Raw genomic sequence first — 23,407 nt, forward strand, 5'->3', positions numbered from 1 at the left:
AATGTTACTGTCAAAGCACACGAATAGATGTTGCACATCTGCCAGATGTAACACAGCGAAAAGTTTTAAATAGAATTTATATTTGTATAAAAAAGTTGGGCAAAAATTAAAAAATAAAATACATAAAATAAATATAATATATCCTCATTTGAATCAATACAGTATACAGAATATAATTAATAAGAAAATATGCGGTGGCGGTCGTCATGCCGTTTTTTGTAACGGCATACAGGCAAAACGTCACTTTCTGGGATACAAAGTGTCCCATAAATTATTATAATGAATAATATCACGTCAACAAAAACACTTTAGCATTTCAAATATCTATAAAAAAATAATCTATCGATTAAATGTCCGTGTCCGTGATATAAAATGCACATGATTAATTAATTTTAATTAATTAATCTTAATTTGCTATACGACAACCATAGAAATTTATGCGATGCATTTTTTTTTAATTAGCTCCACATTACGCTAAGCGACCTTACAGATTTGTTAGTTGTAGATTAAAAATGTTTTTTTGAATTTTTTGAATTTTGAAATAGAACATGCGTCTGGTGTTGCTGTCTTTAAAAATAATGACATACCTATGGTATTTTCATGGACATTATAAACAAAGGTAAGAGAATATTTGTACAATATTTTTAAACAATAGTTCTACTTTATTTTTTCTAAACTTTGTACGATTTTGTATCTTTTTAATTTTATTTACTAATACAAAATATAATTTTGAATATATTCGCTTTTGTATCATAATTGAAATTTTAAGGTTTTTTTTTCGAACCGAGATTGAACCAAGTAGAAGTAACCACTAGACCGTCGAACTTGCAATTGCGTGCAATTTTTTTCATTATATAAGTTAATGAATATATATTGAGTATAATAAAACTTATTATAATAAAGAAATAGGCTAATTATTCTGATTCTTATATAATTTGCAAGAATCACTTACTGCGTATTCAGACCGTAACAACTCTCTTAAATGTCAAAGTGTTAAATCGGTTTAACACAAAACCTACACTAGACGAAATTGTCAATTATTGTGGCGACATTTTTAACAAAGGACTTTTAAAAAGGATAGTTTATACTTTTGTATGTTTGTTAAAATATAGCACTTAAATTATTTATGTAATAGGAGCGTATTATATCATATATTAAATATGATATATATCCAGCCCCAATCTTTCGTTCTTTGTATGTATAACACGGTCGTTTTAACTGTGCACCTGATTTCGCTTGATTTCGATTTCCAGACACCAGTTACATTGACCATACGCCTAAGTTTCATACAAATATGGTTATCATCCTTTGTATGCATAACACGTTGTCTAAACTGTGCACCTGAATTCGCTTACGTCCTGACACCAGTTTCATTATTATTGACCATACGCCTAAGTTTCATACAAATGTGCCTATCATCCTTTGTATGCATAGCACTGTCGTTTAAACTGTGCACCTGAAGTTGTTCACATCCAGACTCTAGTTACATTATTATTGTCCATACGCCTAAGTTTCATACAAATTTGCTTATTATCCTTTGTATGAATAACACGGTCGTCTAAACTATACATATGAAAACGCTTACGTTCAGACACTAGTTGCATTACTTTCGGTCACATACATATGTTTCATACAAATTTGCCTATCGTCCTTTTTATGTATGATTCGGTCGTCATAACTGTACACCTGAACTGGCTAATGCTGAATGTTTTTACGTAGTACTTATTTATTATTAGTTGCCTAAGTTTCATACAAATATGCCTATGTTTTTTTTTTCATGAAGTTGCAAGCAAGGTACGCAGTAACTTCTCGACTGTATCATACAAACTTAGTCAGCCAAATTATTTCCTTAAAAAACTTTTCAAGCTCAGAATAACTCTGTAATAGTAAAAATAGATTTTTCCGAAAACCAAAGTCGGTAATGTCAAAAATAAAACACTAATAAAACAATATACTCAAGCATAGTTTGTGCCATTTTTGTGGTCTTAAAACCCACTTTTGCATTGTATATTAAGGACAAATAATATAAATATCTAAAAAATGCTTATAAAATATTTCTCATAGCTCTTATAATATTATTATTTCACTTAAATATGGCAACTTATTCGTTTACTTTGTCTCATAGTCACGTATAGTAACCCTAGTACGTGTTCGCACGTCTCGAAAACGTATATGTGAGTTACAATTTCACAACAGTAATGGACCCATTCTTTTCGAAATATCGTATTTACTGTAGCGACTATTTTCATTTTATTTTAAAAATATACCTTAATGATGTATTTGGGAAAAGTCTTTTCAAATTCATTTTTTTTGTTACACTACAAGTTGGCAATTGACTGCTCACTGAAATCTCACCTGGTGGTAAGTTATGATGCAGTATAAGATGAGAGCGTGCTAACCTTATAAGGAGTATGGCAGTTATATACAACCAATACACCTAATCGGTTTCTAAGCGACAGCATACCGCTAAATCGGTCAGCGGCACGTCTTTGTCGGTAGGGTGGTAACTAGCCACGGCCGATGCCTCCCACCAGACGAGAGATAATTTGGAAATAAGAAATTCACAAATCTCCCCTACCGGGAATCGAACCCGGGACTTCCGCAGCGGTCACCGCAGCGCCAGAGAGGTCGGAAGGGGTGTAGATTTTAAACAGGAGGTGTATACGCATCACACTATACACCCCTTTACTTTGCTGAACGTGGTGAACAAACAGTTGGTGTTTTTTTTAAATTAATAAATTAGTCTAGTTTATTTTAACTTATTCGTACGCTAGCTATTACTCGTCATTATTCGAATTCAATAAATAGAAAACTCAATTAACAATGAAATTTAAAAATAATTATGTGAAGCGAAAAACGCAGTTTAATAAATCGATGATATAAATGGTAACAAATACAGATGTATTATTGAAACGAGAAAGCGGCGGTTTTATTGTCGAACTTTGTTTTCGAGAAATGGTAACAGGTACTAGGGGTACAACAACAATGAAATAATTCACTTTTTATGACATAACGTCAAGTCAGATATTCGTGTGACGTAATAAACGATTGATACGTTAATAATATTAATATTGCATTAAACAAATTTACTATTAATAAGAACTCTCATAAAAAATTACAATTAATATCAAACAAGTCTATCCGGTACAACGTAATGTTCCATTTATGTAAATAATCGTCAAGTTAAAATAAAAGTTCATAATAGACTCTATTTTAAACTGTCTTATGATGTAAATATTTTTCCATTAGTTCTTAATTTAAAAAAGGAAAAAATCAAATGAGTTACAATAACTAAGAAAAAAAATTGAATGAAATAAATAGAATTGATTTTATGCTATGATTGTATTGACAGTATCATTATATATGATATACTGTATATAAAAAAATGTTTAATGTTAAAAAATGTATATATATTTTATTTTAAAGTAAAGAAAAGTTACATGTCAGGTAATAAAATATGGACTGCGCTCATTAATATTGATCTATATAAATGTACACGCTTGTATTTTACATTATATATTAAAGCATAATTTATATACACAGTTTTTTGGTATTTTATTGTTATAAAAAGCACATAGGGTAGTCGATGTTGGCGATTATCTAAAATATTAATTATCTAAGTAATTCTTGTATTTTTCCATTGCATTATAAAAATAATTCACCGAAAGAAAAATTCAAAAGCTCTTTAAAGTAATAAAGAGAATAGAAAATAATGATGTGAGCATAAGATTTCATAGTTTTGCCACGGAATTACGTAGCTTTTCTGTCAGTTGCTAACCGGTGGTGGTATTGAATACCAGTTCGTAACTGTGGGAAGAATTACACAATACGAAAAAAGAAGAAAAGTACCTGCATAAATACGAAGTGTGATAATAGCGTCACCATGTTTTGACTCTTGCTCGCACAGTATGCGAGTTTATAAATTTAGGGTTAATTTAAAATACCATTTCCTTTTTACAGGTTGTCCATCGTTTTAGTTTTATGAATAAAGTAATGTCATTAATTGGTTGGGTGGAGGTAATATATGGTAGGTAAACAGTTCGCAATCCTGCAACCCTGGTACATTTCATTTACATTTGCTAATATGGAGTCGTTTTCGAATATCAAAACCCAATAATGTTAAAGTTACTTTATAAACTTTAATTTAATGAATGATCAAAATTTAAAAAATTTAGAAAAAATAGATAGCCTTTTGCTTACTTAGAATTATCATTGTTGCTGTCATAGTAATCTTCGAATATTGAAACATTATATAAATTAATCTATAATCGAAACAATTGAAAGTAAAACAATCGAGGAACAAAATCGATTATTATATAATGCTAGTTCGTATTCCTGTAACCCTAGTACACTTTATTTACATTTCCTATTGTCGTTTTCGAATATCGAAACGCAATAATATCAAAGTTACTTTTTAGACGTTATTAATGAAAGATAGCAAGAATCGGGATTTAAAAAATCCAGAAAAAAAATAGCCACAGAAAAAATATCTTACATAATTATCATTATATTGCTTCCATAGGTCACCTTCGAATATCGAAACATTATTTAAATTAATGAATGATCGCAACAATTGAAAGTAAAACAATGGATTATTGCTTACTCAGAATAAATATTAAATCACAGGGCGCCAGAAGTTTTCCTAAAAAATACTTTAGTAAAAAGCATCAGACAGAACAAATTTTTTTTATGTATGTTTTTTTTTAACGTCGGAACTCATAGTGCGCACGGAGTTTGTACTATAAAATGCAGAGCCAAAAAGTATTTTTAATCTATGTGTTTTTTTTAAATTCCGAACAAAAGTTGTCCATTATTATGTAAAGGAGTTATCTGTAAATGGGAGACAGTATTTTAAATTTAGCCCGAAGTACATCTATATGGCTATTTCATTAAATTGGCTTAACTAGGGCTGTGGAGTGGCTTAACTAGGGCTGGTACTCGGGCTGACTCCGTGCATGGCGAGGAAGGGGTGCAGATCTCTTGGTACTTGTGAAGGCCTGTACGTGCCGCCGTGGAAAGCCAGGGCTGCCGCCGCGAGGCAGGAGAGCCGCGGACTGAGTGCGGCGCGGACTAGGCTTTCTGCCGGCCCTAGGATGAGAACATTTTTTTAATATTAACTGATACGTGCCGCTAAGATGTGGAACGCCCTCCCGGCAACTGTGTTACCTGCAACGTATATTTTGAGTACCTTCAAGGCTAGAGTGAATAGGCTTTTTCTAGGCAAGCGTGCTCCAACCTAGACCTCATCATTGCCTTTCTAACGGGCATGATTTTCGCCAAACGCTGGCCTATCGTTAATATTATATATTAAAAAAAAAATAAAAAAAAAAATAAAATAAAAACTAGGTCCGAGTCAGAGCTTTAAAGTCGACATAAGAATTATTATCTACATCACGCGTACATTCAGTATAATCTATAGTTAAAAAATAAAATAAATAAATATACTACAACAATACACACATCGCCATCTAGCCCAAAAGTAACGTAGCCTGTGTTATGGGTACTAAGATGACTGAAGAATATATTTCATGAATGATATAAATAAATACATATAATATACAGACAAACACCCAGTCACTGAAAAACATTCATGTTCAACACACAACTATTTTCCAGCTGTGGGAATCGAACCCACGGCCTTGGACTCAGAAAGTAGGGAAGCTGCCCACTGCGCCAGTCGGCCGTCAAAATGTAGCCTATGCTACTCTGCGTCTTTTCTACTAACTCGCTCTTCTTTCATTAAGGGTTGTCTGGATATCGCTTAAAACGATAAGACCGCCTTTGCGCATTTTTATTTGTCTTGTATTTGCCTTTACTTAAGTAAAGTTAAGTTATTATATTAGAACTTAACTTTACTTAAGTAAAGGCAAACAAACACACTTTTTAACAAACTCATTTATAATATTAGAATGGCCCACCTGGTTGCACGTTGAAAATAATCCTATAAGAAAATCAGCGCTTCGCAGGGCATGCAAGGAACACGTCCTTTTTTAGACTTTGTGGCAGTGGCGTGCATTACATACAAGCACAGAAGCACTGCATACCCAAATTATTTTATTTAGCTTGTATTTGAGGGGAATGTTTCTATTTTTTTGCTATATATCTGCTTTATGCATACCCTGGCCGAAGAACCTGTGCACGCCACTGCTTTGTGGTATACCTTTATTGCTTCCTCCGATCCTGCGGCAGGACGGAGGTTATGTGGGTGGTGGGTGTGCATAATCCCCCCTCTAAAGGGGGTATACCGAAACTAAAAACCACAACGGGATGCCCCTCTTGTTAGCTTTAACCTCCCGGACGAAAGAACACCTGCTACAACCTGCCGCCCTGTGTCCTTCAACCTTAGGAGTAGGTGTTAAACCTCATGTGTCTGTAATCACACCGGCAACCACGCCATTCAGACATGAAGACAGCATTGCAACAATGCTGCTTGGCGGCAGAAATGATTACGGCGGTAGTAGTTCCACGGACGAGCTCTTCTACAAAAAGCTCAAACTACTACTATATATATATAAACATCGGTATCAGAACAAAAATAAGTGATGCAATAATTTCTTTGAGACCCACTGCAAGTCAAAGGAATCAAATCATTTTATCATCTTCAATGTCTAGATTCCCCCCCAATCGTTGCCATTACAACCTGCGCATAACATACCTTCTCTCGCTCGTTTCGTTATTTGTGGTCAGACCAAGCGGGCATGTTATTAATCCGTTCCTGGCCTAATTGATTAGATAGGCTTCCTCGTTTCAATGTTTGATATTTAAATGCTAAAACGCAAGTAGCTCCGAAAGGTGATAATGAAAAAATATATGCTCAACACTCCAATAAGCCAGGGAGGTCGTCGAAAATATCAACAGTCAATTTACCACCTCGCTTAAACAGTCAACTTACCACCTCGCTTCACAACAGTCAATTTACCACTTCGCTTCAACAGTCAACATACCAACTCGCTTTAACAGTCAATTTACCACCTCGCTTCAACATTCAATTTACCACGTCGCTTAAACAGTCAACTTACCACCTCGCTTCAACAGTCAACTTACCAACTCACTTCAACAGTCAATTTACCACCTCGCTTCAACAGTAAATTTACCACCTCGCCTCAACAGTCAACTTACCACCTCGCTTCAACAGTCTATTTACCACCTCGCCTCAACAGTCAACTTACCACCTTGCTTCAACAGTCAACTTACCACCTCGCTTCAACAGTCTATTTACCACCTTGCTTCAACAGTCAACTTACCACCAATAGCGGCGACTAGGGGAGTGATGCCGGCTTCGTCCACAGCGTCCACGTGAGCCCCTCGCGCTAATAGCTCGCAGACACTCCCGCACACAGCCTCTCGCAATTGATTTCTCTCGTCTATAACAAATTGGTTAGAAGACTCAATTACCATCATCATAGTCACGTGAGAGGCTTTTGCCGTGGCTAGTTACCCTTTCTGAGTCCAAGGAGCCTGCACAGAATTAAGAACATACAGAAACCGTTTACACGACTAATATTGAAACATCAAAAACCAGTCCACTTTAGTAGTGTTTCTCGAACAGGCGGTTAATCACTTCATTCCATTTAGTCCAGTGAAGGCCTATCACAGGCACTTATGAAGAGTTCATACATATATTGTTTACATAACTGTAAGGGGATGGTGATAACTTCGTACGCTATCGAAACCCTAAAGCTACGAGGGTTCCAAATGCGCCCTGTTCTAAGAGGCCAGGCCGGGTAAAATTTAGCAGTTGATAGTAATCATTTTACCTCTAATGTTCTAAACGTTTTCCGTAAAAGAGGAAAATGGGAAAAACTTTGTGAGCTAGCAACATTGCGCACTGTAAAGTTCTCCTTCCACAATAGGAGGGGTTAAGGCCGTAGTCTACTACGCTGGCCCAGTGCGGTTTGGTGGGAAACAAATAACTAATAAATATGTTTATTCCGTCACAAATGACAGTATTTTAAATAAGCACCAATTATACAATGAAAACCAAACTGTGAATTACATTAGTTACATGTAATGTTATATTTGAAAATACGAAATAATATCTGTTGTTAACGCCAGCACAAGTTACGTTTTTAATATAATGAAAAACTCCATTATAGAAAATTAAACTTGAATGTTAATCTATATATATAAAAGAAAGTTGTGTAAGTTACACCATTTATAACTCTATAACGGCTTGACCGATTTTTATGATATTTGATTTTTTGGATTCCTCTTAGACCGGAATAGGATAATGAGTATTAAAATATAACATTCATAAAAAAAAAAAAATTATCAGCGGTACGAAGTTCGCCGGAACAGCTAGTTTTGTATATATCAAGCAGAAGTCCCATGTAAAATACTTACCAGGTATAAGTTGATACGATATTAGCGCGATATGCAAAGCCGTTCTGCGCAAATCGTCCGCTGCGTCAACTTCTAGACCGCACTCAAGTAACAGTCGCGTCGTCCTCATGCATGGAAACCTGACAACAGAATAGAATAGATTAGAACAGAACAGAAAAGAAGTCAAGAGAAGAGAAGATAAGAGAGGAAAATAAAAGGGAAGAGCAGAGAAGGGACGAAAAGATGAGAGAACAGAAGAGAATAGAATATTTTTAAGAGTACAGAAAAAATAGTACCATTTTTATCCGCAACACGGCGTGGATATTTTTTTCGACTCTTTTCGATGCTTTGCATGTTATGGTAATTTAATGCTTAAAAATCAGACTTAAAATTGTATAGTTCTGGTGCAAATTCAATGAGCGAATTTAAAATGTGTATTAAACAAAAAGAGAACGATAACGTGTTCATATATAACCATTGAATTAAGAAAGTACGGAATCCTTATTCAGCCATTATTATAAGCAGTGCATTGTGTCCAAAAACAGTGAAAAAACCCCGCGCACGTCTCACTTCAAAATGCGCGGAATGTTGCTAGCTCACAAACTTTTTCCTATTTTTAACATTTTATCGTAGAACATTAGAGGTAAAATAATTACTAACAACTGCTAAATGGTATGAAGTGACTAGCCGTTTGTTTGAGAAACCATTCTAAAGTGGAGTGGTTTTTGACGCTTCAATATAAGTCGTGTACACGGTTTCTGTATGTTCTTAATTCTGTGTATATAACTTAAAAAAATATTAAAACAATAAAACTTAGTAACGTTAAACGATTTTTTTTTAAATAATGAAATAATATAATTTCTATTATTAAAGGGTCTGCCTCTTTACTAACAAAATTGCTGCGCCCTAACAGGGTGTTTTTTATTCTAATCGCTTTTGATTATTGTGATATTATTATGAACAATGTATGCGTATCAAATAAATTTAAATTGAAATTGAAGTTAACATTTAACTTACTGGCACAAGTCGCTCAATTGAACATTTAACACACGTCGCTTAATTGAACATTTAACACACGTCGCTTAAATGAAAATTTAACACACGTCGCTTAATTGAACTTTTAACATACGTCGCTTAATTGAACATATACCTCATGTCGCTTAGTTGAACATTCAACATACGTCGCTTAATTTAACATTTAACACACGTCGCTTAAATGAGCATTTTACTTACTGGCACACGTCGCTAGTATGGAAGTCGTCAACCGGCGTCCGCCTGTCAACAGCGAGGTGGAGTAACGTCTGTCCCGATCTTAACCTCGCGTTGCGTAACCTGAATATCGCTCTCCGAACTGCGCTGGTTGTTTCCTGAAACGAAAAATTAAGAGATTCAGAATTATTAAAGGTATGTAAGCGAGCGTCGCCTAACCATTCGGGGGGACCAAGTCCCATGCCCGTCACAGAACTCTGATTTATTGAAGAAATGATATGTGAAGTCTATATATAAAAAATTAACACAGTAATAACACCACGCGGGCCAGCAACTTGGCCAGCGTGGTGGACTAATATAAATCCTACCCAGACACTGAAAAACCAACATGTTCATCACACAAACATTTTCCAGTTGTGGGAATCGAGCCCACGGCTTTGGACTCAGAAAGCACGAAAGAGAGTTCCAAACGCCCCACCCCCCAGGTTTAAGGAGAAGCCGGGTGAATAACAAATTCATATGTGTAGTGGACTGTGAATAGTCCAAATAGGGGATTTTAAAGCTAAACTAGTGAGGAAGTCTACCCACCTAGCTAACAGTTACAATTCTAACAATATAAATATAATTTTATATTATAAATGCAAACGTTTGTTTGTTTGTATGTCCTTCAATCACGCCCTAACAAAGCCACCAATAAACTTATAGATAGTCAGCATAGAGTTAGTTGGAAACACGGAGAGTAACTTACTACTTTACTTACCAGGAAAACCAGCGGTTCTCACGAGATTTGAAAGTAAAACACTGAAAAAAAAACTAAAAGAGACAAAGAACGCGTGCAACAGATAATAAGTAAAAAATTTAATAAACTTACTTCGTCATTGTCGGAATTTTCTAGAAGTCTCGCCGCTACCGCGACCAAGTAAAGTGCTGTGCGTACATTGCTTTCATATTCCTCCTGCAAAAAGATATCTATGTATGACCCTGATTATGAGAAAAAAGAGTGTCTGTGTTTGGTAAATAGGGCAAACTGCTTTTCAGGGTAGGATATAATTTTAAAGTTATTCAGACAAGCTATACAGTTGCCAATAAAACCTCAAGAGAGAAATACTTGTTTCAATTCCTAAGACCTTAAAATCTTTGTAAAAAGATTTGTCCGCAAAAAAAAGTAAAGAATAAAAAATTTGAACTCGTCCTGTTGATGAAGAGAACGAGTGTCTGAAGTTGGGTTAAGGGGTTGTCAAACGAAAGATTGGGTTACGCTAAAAGGGGGGCTATGATCCGCGCCCCTGGCAATCTGCCCCAAAGATTATGGACACCGCAGCTATGACCCGCTGGGTCAAAGCTGCTAGTGAGATCGTTACTTTCGGTCCGAGCTTAACCGGATTATAATTCACAATATAATAATAAAATTCACACGTTATTAATCCATAGATACTAATATTATAAATACGGAATTTTGCCTATCCGCTTCACCGATCTCGACGAAGTTTGGCACAGAGTTAGCATGCAACTTAAAGATGGACGGTTCAATCCGAAAAAAACACCTGGGACTTTCCGCCTGATTTAAAACACTAAATTTTGCTACTTTAGAGCGTTGGAGTTTACTTTTAAGTCCGGCAAAAAAAAAACACAAAGACGCGGACAAAAGCTATTTATAATATAAAGCAATAAAACAAAGCAATCTTGCTCTCTCTACCAAACATTGACGCATTAAAAGTATTTCAATTTCATTTGCTTCATAAAACGATAATTACCTGATTTTGTCTTACTGTGACGAGGAACTGAAAATGAGAACAAAGGAAGGAGCATACCAATGATATAATCTTTTGTTACACACTTGACGAAATATTTTTTCTTTTAGTTATATACATTTAAAAAAACGGGTCATGTGGGGGAGGTGAGTGCAGTACTATTCAATTAATTTATCTATCTTTTATATTACTACAGATTCTCCAAATGAAAACCTTTCTTGCAAAACTAATCTACAGAAAAATGTAAACGGGATCATTTAAAAAAAAATGCATATTTTTAATATTAATATAATGGTAAATTGTTCCCCATCAGCTATATTTTTAGAGGTGGTCCAGAATCTATAACACAATCGATCAATCAATCAATCAAAAATACTTTATTGCACACGAGAAAAAAAAAAAAAAAGAGACAAAAACAACAAAGGTACAATTAAATTTGTGTAACAAAGGCGGCCTTATCACTTATAGTGATTTCTTCCAGGCAACCATTATGAGGAATTGGCTCACATATGAATCATAATTATCTTTCCATCGATGTATGGAAATTAAAACCTGTTATTTTATATAACAAAATTTTACTTACATTTCGCCACTAAAATAAGTTATGTACTAAAAAATTTACAAAAATGAAATCGGACGCGACATCTTCTGATAAGTACTCTGGATTTTGTAATTTTCTAAATTTTCATTGTAATAATTATCACAATGGTAGTCCAAATAAACTTAAAAGTACCTTTTACTTAAAACCACAGCGCTCGCCGCTTCGCCAGGGAACAAAACATTACCGCCGTAAAATGCAAAGTAACCGTACTTGATGCATAATGTACTATTCATGCTAAACACGTCCCGCTAAATGCAGCCCTGTGTCTATCAAACTAAGGCGTACATTTCATTACACCAGCAACCACGGCATTAAGTCGGGAACACAGCAATGCTGTTGGACAGCATAAATAAGTACGGCGGTTGTTGTTCCCCGGATGAGCTCTATCACAAAAAACTACTTCTAATAATGATAGTATTTTTACCATGCTTTTATTTTTCAAATAATCCTGTATACATAAAGACAATAGAAGTAAACAGTCCTCAGTTTAATTTAGTGCGGGATTCACAGTGAAAACTCTACTGTTAGGAACTGTTTTGCTAAATCTAATTTTGAACTACTTTAGTCACTATACAAGTTTTTTTTACACAATTATTTACACATCGTAGAACTACCATGTCGTAAGGTCAATACAAGATATTTAATTCAAATTTTCTCAACATCATCATTCGCAGCCTTTTAACATCCCACTGCTGGGCACAGGCCTCCCCTCTCACAGAAGAGACGGTTATAGAGCATAAACCCACCACGCTGCCCCAATGCGGGTTGGTGGGCTTTAATGACTATTGTCCCAAGATAGCTGTAATAACCGGCACCTACGGCTTAACGTGCTGTCCGAGGCACGGGGGTTGTCAACACCAATTTCCTAACTCCAGGCAGGTTCAGAAAATTAATTACTTAACAGAAGAAAAAAAAACTAAATTCCATTATTTTTTATTTATTAATTACTTTTTAGCGTAAACGTCGTTTAAAAATATTTATAAAAATATCCTTAAGAGTTCTCTATCTCTTTTTATTTAATTTGTTTTTATTTATTTCATTTTGCTTCTATTTTTAAAATATACTATTACACGAAGCCGAATTGGAAATATTGTTTAGATAATAACACAAGTTAGAAAAGAAAGGGTGCAACAATTTTGGCCTGACCCGGGATTCGGATCCAGGTCCTCCTGATCTTTGATTAAACATGATATATCATAGGTTGATGTACCGCTCTGAATTTAATGTTTTGTTCATGGAATACGGACTTGTTTTATGCCTTATATGTTTTAACACTAAACCTATATTGATTGTCTATGTCTCCATTGAGAAGGGAGGGATTGACCAGCGGATCGGATATCAATAGACTAAGTGACATTACAGGCGTCTGAGATTCCGCTGACCAGACCGTGCACAGGTCAGGCAAAATGTACGTGACAATGCATCGGATCGGTTCGATAAAAACATTTTTTTAAAACCTTTTAAGGTTTTACGTAAAAAAAAAAGTATAAAAAAACCATTGTATTGACCCTACGTAAGGATCTAAACGGAAAAACTGCAAACTAGTTAGGGGGCGTCCATAAGTAACGTGAGGTTTTTTTTTAAATTTTCTGTTTCTTCGTCCACCCCTGGTGAGATGTCGTGAGATTTTATTCAACCCCCTCCCCCATCCCCCAATCTCACGTGATTGAAAATGTGGGTTTCTTACGTTAACGCGTTGGATTGTTATTGTAAAAATACCAATGGACTAAAACAGTATTTTTTTTTATGTTTTAATTATTAAAAAAATTGCGTGATATTTGCCGATACCCCCGCTCTCTCCAACGTAAGATAAGATGAGATTTGACTCGACCACCTCCTCCCCCCCCCCCCCCCCTAAACATCTCACGTATTTTATGAACGCCCCCCTATAAAAAACACGGCAGATTTCAAATTCACAGCTATCTAGCAGTACATCCATAGAAATCCTAAAGGCCTTATTAATAAATGTGGCATAGCGTCGGAATGGTTGTAAGCATTTGAAATGCGCTGTCGTTCAAGCGCTACGCACTAAGCACTACGGAACTATTCCGACGTTACGCCACGTTTATCAATGAGACCCTATGAGTTGGATGTAATAGAAAACTAAAAATTTTAGTTTTCGAAATGCGAAATTGAGATCGTGAACTAAACTAAATAGGCTCGACTAGAACGGAATGTTAATAATAATAATAATTGAGAAATAAAAACTATATAGTTTGCATCTTATAAAGCGTCAATACTAGGTTATATTGAAAGGGGGTCCTTGAAGTATATCCTGGGGTCAATACGTTTAAAGAAATAACTGTACGGAAATTCCATAAAAAATACGCGGTGACAGCCACAAAATCAGCTGTTACTTTTGAGGTTACCACGGGGTCACTGTTTACTGTGGCAAAAGAAAAATGATCAACGCTTTAGATAATATTAAAACAACCACTCCTTTAGCCTAGTTACCACACTAGTGACAAAAACGCGGCGGCACGCGCCGAGGGTTTTAGCGTTCTGGTACTGAAACCGATTATTGACATGGGTTTAATATAACTGCCGTATCCCTAACAGATTAGCCCGTTACAACTACTTACAAGACTGCATCATCACTTACTAGCAGGCGACATTGCAGTCAAGGGCTAACATGTAGTAGGCTTTAAAAAAAGAAACTTGTATATTAGCACGTGTGCTTTGTACGTGAATGTGAACATAACGTCTTTTTCGGTAGGGTGATAAATGGCCACGACTAAAACCAGACCTGAGTAGACTAGAGAAAATTCATAAATTCTGAATTCGAATGTTACTGTAATTTTATAAAGTTGGTAAATAATTAAACTTATGTTCATGACATTGAGTTGGTGGGTATTTTGATAAAAATACGGGCGCATTTTCTATACAATTCAGTCCTACATGGACTCGAACGATGCAAAGATACCACCCGGTGTCTTAGTCGTTTATCATCCCACTTCTGATGACTGATAAACGACTAAGACACCGGGAGCTATCTTTGCATCGTTCGAGAACTATATGGACTCGAAAGACGCAAAGATACCTCCCGGTGTCTAAGTCGTTTATCACGAGACTTTTTTTATATTTTATACGCTTTACACCAAAATAAAATGAAACGTTTAACACGAATAAAGATTTACAAATTATAGGCAGGTACAATAACAAGCTATCTCTACCGGGCAACCTAGCACAGGATAAGAACAAAGTACCTTCCACTTAAAACCCAAGCGCTCACCGCTTCGCCAGGGTGGTCGTTAGAAACAAGACATTACCGCACATACAGACTAATACCGCCTCAACAAAAAACAACATCTGAGGATGCTCCGGTTTCGGAGCCAAACGTGCGTAAAGGGTACATTGCCGAAGATCTGTTTGGTGTGGAGTATAAGGATTGAAGAAATTATAAATTACACCATACAGATTCTCCTGCTTTTGGCGGAGTATAGCGAATTAAGTTTAATTTTCATAATATAATACCGCCTCGACTATAAAATGCAAAGTAACCTAACTTGATGCATAATGTACTATTCCAATTCGACTATTTTTTTATTTAAGTGCTTTCCTAGAACCCCTTTCCAAATTACCTTGTTTAAAAAGCATTTAAAGCGTTACGTTTGATAGTCCCAATTTAGTTTAGCCTCGTTTAGCCTTTTTGTACATTGTGTCGCTAAATAGTCCATAGACTATAATCACACAGATAAAAAAAGGGTTAAAAACTTACTATCAAAGCATCTGGGTCGTGATTAGTGTGTGGTTTCTCCACCCTTTTCGTGCCTCTCCTCAGTTCCTCAGAGCACGCTTCTAACACATAACATACCTGGAATAAACATATGTGAGATGATTATCCTACAAATCCTACTAATATTACAAAGTGTGAAAGTGTGGATGTTTGTTACCCAATCACGCAAAAACGGCTAAACGTATTTGGATGAAATTTGGCATGCACGTAGCCTTTGACATGGAAAAGAACATAGGCTACCTTTCATCCAGATGCCTTAATAAGTTTCCGAGGGAAAATTAAAAATTGTTAACGAGCGAAGCTTTAGATCCAATTCTAAGTCCACGCAGACGCAGTCGCGGGCAGAAGCTTGTAGCACAATATATGTCCGGCTGAGTTTACTGTTCACGGTAATAATAAAGCGACCTCTAGTTAAGAACAGGATTCCGTTCGTTTACATTTGAGATACTGTTATAAGCTTGATTTAAGATTACTAATGTCGGAGTAAAACCATGACGTTTTGAACCCACTTTTATTTTAAGCTTTATGCAGAACTTTCACCATATTCTTTTCAAAATTGTTTACATAAGGTCTAATATACTTCTTTATATATTCGTTCGGATAAAACGCATTATATATTTTAAAAAAATGAAAGTATTCTATTTTTTTTTATTTATACTTCCTTAGTAGAAGAAATTACTTTTAGTAGTTAAACTGAAAATAATATACGTGTAATTGAAAACCGAAAATATACTTCAGAGGCTTTAGAGGTACATTATTTACTGTCTCTAAGGCTTATCTGTGAAACCGAAACGCTAATTAGTTTTTGAGTAAACCATTGACATAGATTTTACTGAAAAAAATAGGTACTATGCAAGTGTCGATCTTTTATCTTCAATAGGGTTGTCAATAAGTAACACTAACAATGTTTTAAATGAATATGCTTATTTTAATATAATATTTGTACAGGATGATTCCTTATGAAATACACTTATGCACCCTTCAGCAGTATTTCGTAATTCCGTAACACGTTGTATAATCCCTACTAATATTATAAATTTGAATGTAAGTTTGTTTGTTACGCTTTCACGCAAAAACTACTGAACCGATCATCATGAAACTTTGGAAACCTATTCTTGGAGGTAATAGAAGTAATATACTTTTTATTCCGAAATTATGCACAGTTTCATTGCTTTGGGAGAGGTGATGAAAATTTGACGATTTTACACAAGGACTATGTAAAAAAATTATAGAAATGTTCTTCGTTAACCTTTAGCATATAAATCAACTAACAATGCGATTTCGATTCGTCCTATAACGATTACTATTTTTTGTAAGTGATAAGAGGAGCTGAGACTGGTCAGACAGTTCTTTTCATATATTGTTAATGCGCATACATTTTTTTTTTATTAGAATACACAACTTAAAAATTTCAGTACAACTACACCTAAATTTAATGTCCATGTGTGTCAAAAAACAAAAACAAACGCAGACGAAGCGAACAGCTAGTATATAATATACGTACCTGAGCAAGTGGCAGTTCGATTCCAATGTGAATCATTTGTGAGAACACTTGAGCAAATCTCAGCAAGTCTTTTACCACGGATACCTGTAACAGAAGACCTTTTTTTTTACAAATAGGATACAACTGTAGAATTTCAAGTTGTTTTTCGAGTGTCGAAGAAATATAACGTCAAAGTAAATGATTACAATCTGATCTATTGTTAAAAGAGCGCAGACTGTTATATTAAGAGCGCAAAAATTTTGACTTTAAGATATTTAATTTACATATTGTGCACATGAACGGCCGATTGGCGCAATGGGCAGCGACCCTGCTTTCTGAGTCAAAGGCTTAGGTTCGATTCCCAAAACTTGTTTCATGTTTGTGTGATGAACAGGAATAGTTTTCAGTGCCTGGGTGTTTATATGTATTTTATAGGTATTTATGTATATTATTAATAAAAAAAAAATATTCATCAGTTATCTATCTAGCACCCATAACACAAGCTTCGCTCACTTTGGGGCTAGATGGCGGTGTGTGTATTGTTGTAGTATATTTATTATTTATTCTTAAAATAGATAGGATACGTTATGTGAATTTTCCTTTTTTTTATGGTTATCAAGAAAACTATCTATATTTGGTTAAGCCATCTCCTTTCAACCATCGAACTGCGAGGTACCGAAAGAATCTGCACCGTTACGTTGTTGAAATACCATCAACACGTACGAAGCGTTTTGCTTCTTCCTTTCTGATCCGCACAGCAAAGGCCTGGAATGCCCTCCCATCTTCAGTCTTCCCCGATACCTATAATTTGGGTACCTTCAAATCAAGAGTGAATAGGCATCTTCTAGGCAAGCGCACTTAATCTTAGGCTGTATCATCACGTACCATCAGGTGTGAGTGCAGTCAAGCACTTGTCTATATTCTTATAAAAAAAAAAAAAAAAACTATCGTCGATGAACAGAGTAACACTTTGCAGGGCATGCAATCATGTGTTAAAACTCACAACGTTATTAAACACAATTTAGTCAGTGTCAACAACTTTTTAACAGATGATTGTACAAGCATCTCATCTATATGTTCTTAAGTATTTATGTATGATTGAGTATATATTAGTTTATTATTTTACATTTATTTATTATATTATTCTTATTTGTGCAATTTTCTTTATGTATTTGTATTTAGGTATTTTAATGTAGGTTTATAATGATTTTACACCACCTGTCCGCTCTCGTTAATCTTGTCCTAATTAATCCTAAGGTTGCCCGGCAGAGAGCGCTACTAAGCGATAAGGCCGCCTTTTTTATTCTACTTCCGTCTTTGTATCACTATTCTTCTTTTATTTACCTAACTTCATTGTGTGAAGTATACAAATAAAGAGTTAAATAAATAAATAATATAAATATCCTCCTCCTCGTATGATAACTAACGTTACTCGTATAGTAACTAAAAATCTTGGGGTAGGCAAAGCATTTGTGCTTGTATGGAGTGCACGCTACTAGACAAAAATACACAACGCGTATTATAAACAATTATTGTTAGACAAAATATAATGGAAATTGATAAAACTGACCTGGTTCTGATGCCTCAAAGCCAGCGCGTGTTTCCATAAAGCTAGGCATCGGTCGAAGCGCGCTTCGTCCGCGAACACGGCGCCGCGGAACACGACAGGATGTGGTAGATCCGGACAGGTCCTGCCCAGGATACGCTCCCGGACCGTCAGCCCTTCCATGTGCAAAGCGTGAGGATTGCCGTGAAGGCGTTCGACATCCTAAAAGTTAAAAATTTCTCAGACCTCCTCTGTCTATAAAGAGCGAGACCTCCAAATACAGGTTTTTTGAAACTCTCTTTTCAAATGGAGGTCTTAGCCAGTGGCGTGCATAGAGGGTATACACAGGGTATGCAGTTGATATAAATTGAAGAAAATCTCCAAAACGAACTATAAATACTTAAGGCTGTAGGCTTTTTATAACTCTCACAATGCCTATCCTTGGGTTTTTTTAAACTCGTACTGGAGAATTTCTTGAATTTTTATCATCTGCATACCCTGTGCATACCCTCTATGCACACCACTGGTCGTAGCCATAGTTTTGTAATGAAAATGGGATAACAAATAAATTATTTTTCATTTTCATTTTCATTTCGTTTTTCTCTTCTCATCAACAACTCTACATACGACACCGGGAAGACGGCTTGCTTTAGGACTTGCCGGATCTCAAAGCGATGTACCTAAATGAGAGATCATTAATTCTACCATACTATACCATATGGAGTTCAATGTTAGTTTTGTATACATAGATACTATTTCCTACATATTCCAATCTCAAGGATTTCTGAATTCCTCAATGACAAGGTAGATTGGAAGCAGCCAGCCTCGCTCTCATCTCCCGCAAGATAGCAAAATGATTGTAAATGTTGATGTTGGAAAAGAGCAACTACTGAGTTTCTTGCCGGCTCTTCTCGGTAGAATCTGCTTTCCGAACCGGTGGTAGAGTCACTACAAACATACATACTTGACGTTTCAAAAGTGCTTATAAAGTAGGCCTACTTGAAATAAATGAATTTGAATTTGAATCAATTGAACTGCCGAAATATCTTACTCATTATATTACTACGTGTGGACAGGAACTTGAACTAACAAAATAGCACCAACTTATTGGTGCTAAAGCATTAAAAGAGCACCAAGCAGGCGCAAGAGATAACCTTGTATTACCGTCTTGGCACTTTGATTTAAGGGAATATAACAAGCGACCCCTCGCCTCACCTTACGAAACATCTTACTCATTATAAAACTAAGTATGGATAGGAACTTGAACTAACAAAATAGCACCAACTTATTGGTGCTAAAACATTAAAAAAGCACCCAGCGGGCGCAAGAGATAACCTTGTTTGTATTGCCGACTAGAACCTATGATTTAATAAATATTAAGTTTTTATTTAAATGTTTAGGTACATTTTTACGTATTTCGAAACGTTTCTCTTATGTCAGTGGTGACAGTGACATGATCAGCTGTGATGAGACTGGTGATTTTTTAAAACTCAAACTGTTAACCGCTGTACTTATTGAAATAATTCTCTGAGATTTAATATCCTTTTGGCTTAACATGCTGAGTGAGTTGTGCAATTCTCCTATAGTATATTTATAAAAGAATATCAGCCAAGTTAATTGTAAAAGCATTCTTTATATTAATTGCTTGTCGCTGTTATTTCATTCATTCTTAGCTTAAGTTCGTATGTTCATACTAAGTTACATTATGTGTTTAGGACCTTAAATAATAAATCAAGTGTAGATACATTTACAAGCATAGTAACATTACAATTTACTTGTAGCGTTGTGAATGCCACCAGCCTGTAGAAATTAGGTAGTAGGTGCCCCTCTTGCATTTGCTTTCTAGACACCTGAACTGGCAGTCCTTGGCCCATACCAGTGCTAGTCATAATAATTAAGGCCATATTATATGGATATTTAAGGAACAACGGAGGGATAAGAAGTTGCCTTGCCTTTAGACTACCTGTTAGCAGACATAATTACATCTGCAGCTGGCACAGCACTGAAACCTCTGACTGCCTGGAACTTGATGCTGGCCACCACAAAAGGAGAGTGCGGTACCGAAATACAGTCGAGCTTAGACTGGCCTAGACCTACGCCTTGTATTTCATACTATTGCATAGTTTCAAATATACTTGATCTTTAAAATTTTGCCGGTATTCTTTATTTTACCTTTAAGATAACGTGACAAGCGGGCCGATAATGGGTTAATAACGACGATGATGATGGCACGTTGACCAACGCTTGGCAACATGTTGAAACAGTACAATACCTCTAACGTAACGCTCTCTCTCCAATTGTCATATGCAGGAATGGGATCCGCGGGTTTCTTAAGCAGCTGTCCGTACCGCGTGTCGTACCGCATCGCCATCGCTCTGTGTAGGTACTGGTACGCCATCTGGTACGAAAAAAAATGAATTATTCATCTCTTATTTTCAATCAAATAACAGAATTCCCCCATGACGATTAGTTCATAAAAATATTAGACAAAAAAATATGACAATAAAGAATAAAATAAATAAAAATAAAAATACTATGAAAATACACACATCGCCATCTAGCGTAGCTTATGTTATCTGTACTAAGATGACTGATGAGTATTTGTATGAATAAAATACTGTATAAATACTTATAATATAAAAATAAACACCCAGACTCTGAATAACATTCATGTTCATCACACAAACATTTTCCAGTTGTGGGAATCGAACCCACGGCCTAGACTCAGAAAGTAGGGTCGCTGCCCACTGAGCCAATCGGCCGTCGAATATACAGAAGAATGAATGCTTACCCTCAAACAGTAATATTCCTTGTCGTTAGCGAAGGAAGCACCTAATAGCTCGTAGGCCTCTATCGACTGGGCGCGAGTCACTTCCGGTCGGGACGCCAGTAGCTCTACCACGGACACCCGAGCGCGTTCAGCCGCGCATTGCAGCGGTGTCATACCTGGAGAACAAACAATTAATCGCTACGTAATATCATAAATAAAAGAAACGGTGACAGCGCATTGGCTCGACTTCGCTTTCGGGGCAACGGGTTCGAATCCCAGCACGCACCTCTAACTTTTCTAAGTTATGTGCGTTTTAAATAAAATATCACTTAGAGATTTTAATCTTTTCGCGGTTAATCAACATTTCTTAAATATAGTTCCATCGTTTCATACCACGATAATATTTTTGGATTTGTCGATATTTCGACCCAGTTGTATGTATCGTAGTCACGACGGGACCACGTCACCACGATCCATACAACTGGATCGAAATATCGTGGTATGTACCCGTTGAACTATATTTAGGAAAATATATCACTTGCTTAAACGGTGAACGAAAACATCGTTAGGAAACCTGCATGCCTGTGAGTTCTGCATAAGGTTGGTGTCCACCAATCCGCACTGGGCTAGCGTGGTGGACTTTTCCGATTGTGGTAGAAGAGCCGTGCCCTGAAGTGGGCTGGTAATAGGTTGATATGATGATGATGAATATTATAAATGCGAAAATGTGTTATTTGTGACGATACATTTCATAACGAACCAAGTCCACTTTTACCGGCTTATAAGATTTTTTTATTTTTTGAAAGATCTATAATTTTTATACATTTTGTGTTTTACCAAATTGACTCAAGTCCAGCGATTTTAGAACAAAATTAGTCTTAAAAGTAGCAGATTTTTTCAAAACGAACCAAGTCCGCGTGCTTTGTGACATCAAAACAAACCAAATCCATTTTGACCAATCACAGCTTAATATGATTCTAAGATGGCCGTCAGTTGCTCGCGGAGTGTTGACTAGTGATCTGTGTGTCTCTCATAAATTTTGTTTTTAACACCAATTTTTTGATATAAGCTATGGAAGGAATACCAATAGTGCCTCCAGAAAAGTCTAGGAAAAGACTGTTTCCAAAATCTAAGCAGAAACGTGAGAAATTGAAGGAAAAACTGTAAGTGTTTGTTAAAGTGAATAGCTCTTCATAGGTTGGTTCATGCCGGTCGTCCAGGGCCGCATTCGTAGTTGAATGTTACAATGTAATATCTTGTAAGCACTCATTTTTGGTCTCATTTTTGAATTTTTAGTGCACTTATTGTTTGTTCAACATTAATTTACGACATTTATGTTGAAAACTAGTAAAGCACGAATGATGATGCCCGCGACTTCATCCGCGGTAATTAAAGTTTTTAATTTCTACGGGAACTCTTTAATTTTCTGGAGTAAAATGTAATCTATGTGCTAGTCCTGGGCATACGCTGTAGGTATATATTCCAAATTTCAGCCAAATGGAATTATTCATCAACCACCTCACAAACTTTCAAAAAAAAATTCAAAATCATTTACTTCACGTAGGCTAACTTGTGGCTCTTATGACATGTCAGGAATCTACCACCGGTTCGGAATGCTGATTCTGCTGCGAAGAGCCGGAGAGAAACTCAGCAGTTGCTCTTTCCAAAACAAAATTGTTACAAAAAGCATTTATTTCGCATTTATAATTGTATAGGATTAATTTATTATTTGACATTACTAATTTATGAGTTTTTGTTCAAAATTTTTTTTAAGGATTAGTATTGTTTAGACTTATTTATTATTGAAGTGCCGTGTGGTGACGGCAGATTAGAATACAGTTGTCACCACCCCTCCTCTTCCCGCGCGTGTCGTACGAGGCGACTAAGGGAATATAACGGAGAACGGGCAGCAGCGTCCTCTGTGCTACTACTGCCATCTACTGCGATCACCAACCCGTCTGCCCAACGTGGTGATTATGGGCAAATCCT

At 36.0% G+C, this 23,407-nt stretch overlaps 1 protein-coding gene across 2 annotated transcripts in view; it reads right to left on the reverse strand.

Annotated features, from left to right (window-relative positions):
- Nucleotides 1–4,388: 4,388 nt before the first annotated feature.
- Nucleotides 4,389–23,407, reverse strand: part of LOC120633026 (protein fem-1 homolog B) — a 35,788-nt gene continuing 16,769 nt past the window's right edge. The window contains exons 5-15 of one of the 2 annotated variants that reach the window (XM_039903058.1): nucleotides 21,440–21,594; nucleotides 20,921–21,046; nucleotides 18,673–18,870; nucleotides 17,124–17,207; nucleotides 15,602–15,697; nucleotides 11,286–11,312; nucleotides 10,403–10,486; nucleotides 9,556–9,689; nucleotides 8,344–8,462; nucleotides 7,245–7,364; nucleotides 4,389–5,088 (exon numbers count right to left, since the gene is read on the reverse strand). In XM_039903058.1, the coding sequence (XP_039758992.1) occupies nucleotides 4,922–5,088; nucleotides 7,245–7,364; nucleotides 8,344–8,462; nucleotides 9,556–9,689; nucleotides 10,403–10,486; nucleotides 11,286–11,312; nucleotides 15,602–15,697; nucleotides 17,124–17,207; nucleotides 18,673–18,870; nucleotides 20,921–21,046; nucleotides 21,440–21,594 (1,310 nt within the window). In that variant the 3' untranslated portion in view covers nucleotides 4,389–4,921. The remainder of the gene's footprint in view (nucleotides 5,089–7,244; nucleotides 7,365–8,343; nucleotides 8,463–9,555; nucleotides 9,690–10,402; nucleotides 10,487–11,285; nucleotides 11,313–15,601; nucleotides 15,698–17,123; nucleotides 17,208–18,672; nucleotides 18,871–20,920; nucleotides 21,047–21,439; nucleotides 21,595–23,407) is intronic. The other variant, XM_039903059.1, reaches the window with a different exon arrangement.

The sequence above is a fragment of the Pararge aegeria genome, chromosome 21, assembly GCF_905163445.1.
Source record: "Pararge aegeria chromosome 21, ilParAegt1.1, whole genome shotgun sequence".
NCBI classification, from domain to species: Eukaryota; Metazoa; Arthropoda; class Insecta; order Lepidoptera; family Nymphalidae; genus Pararge; species Pararge aegeria.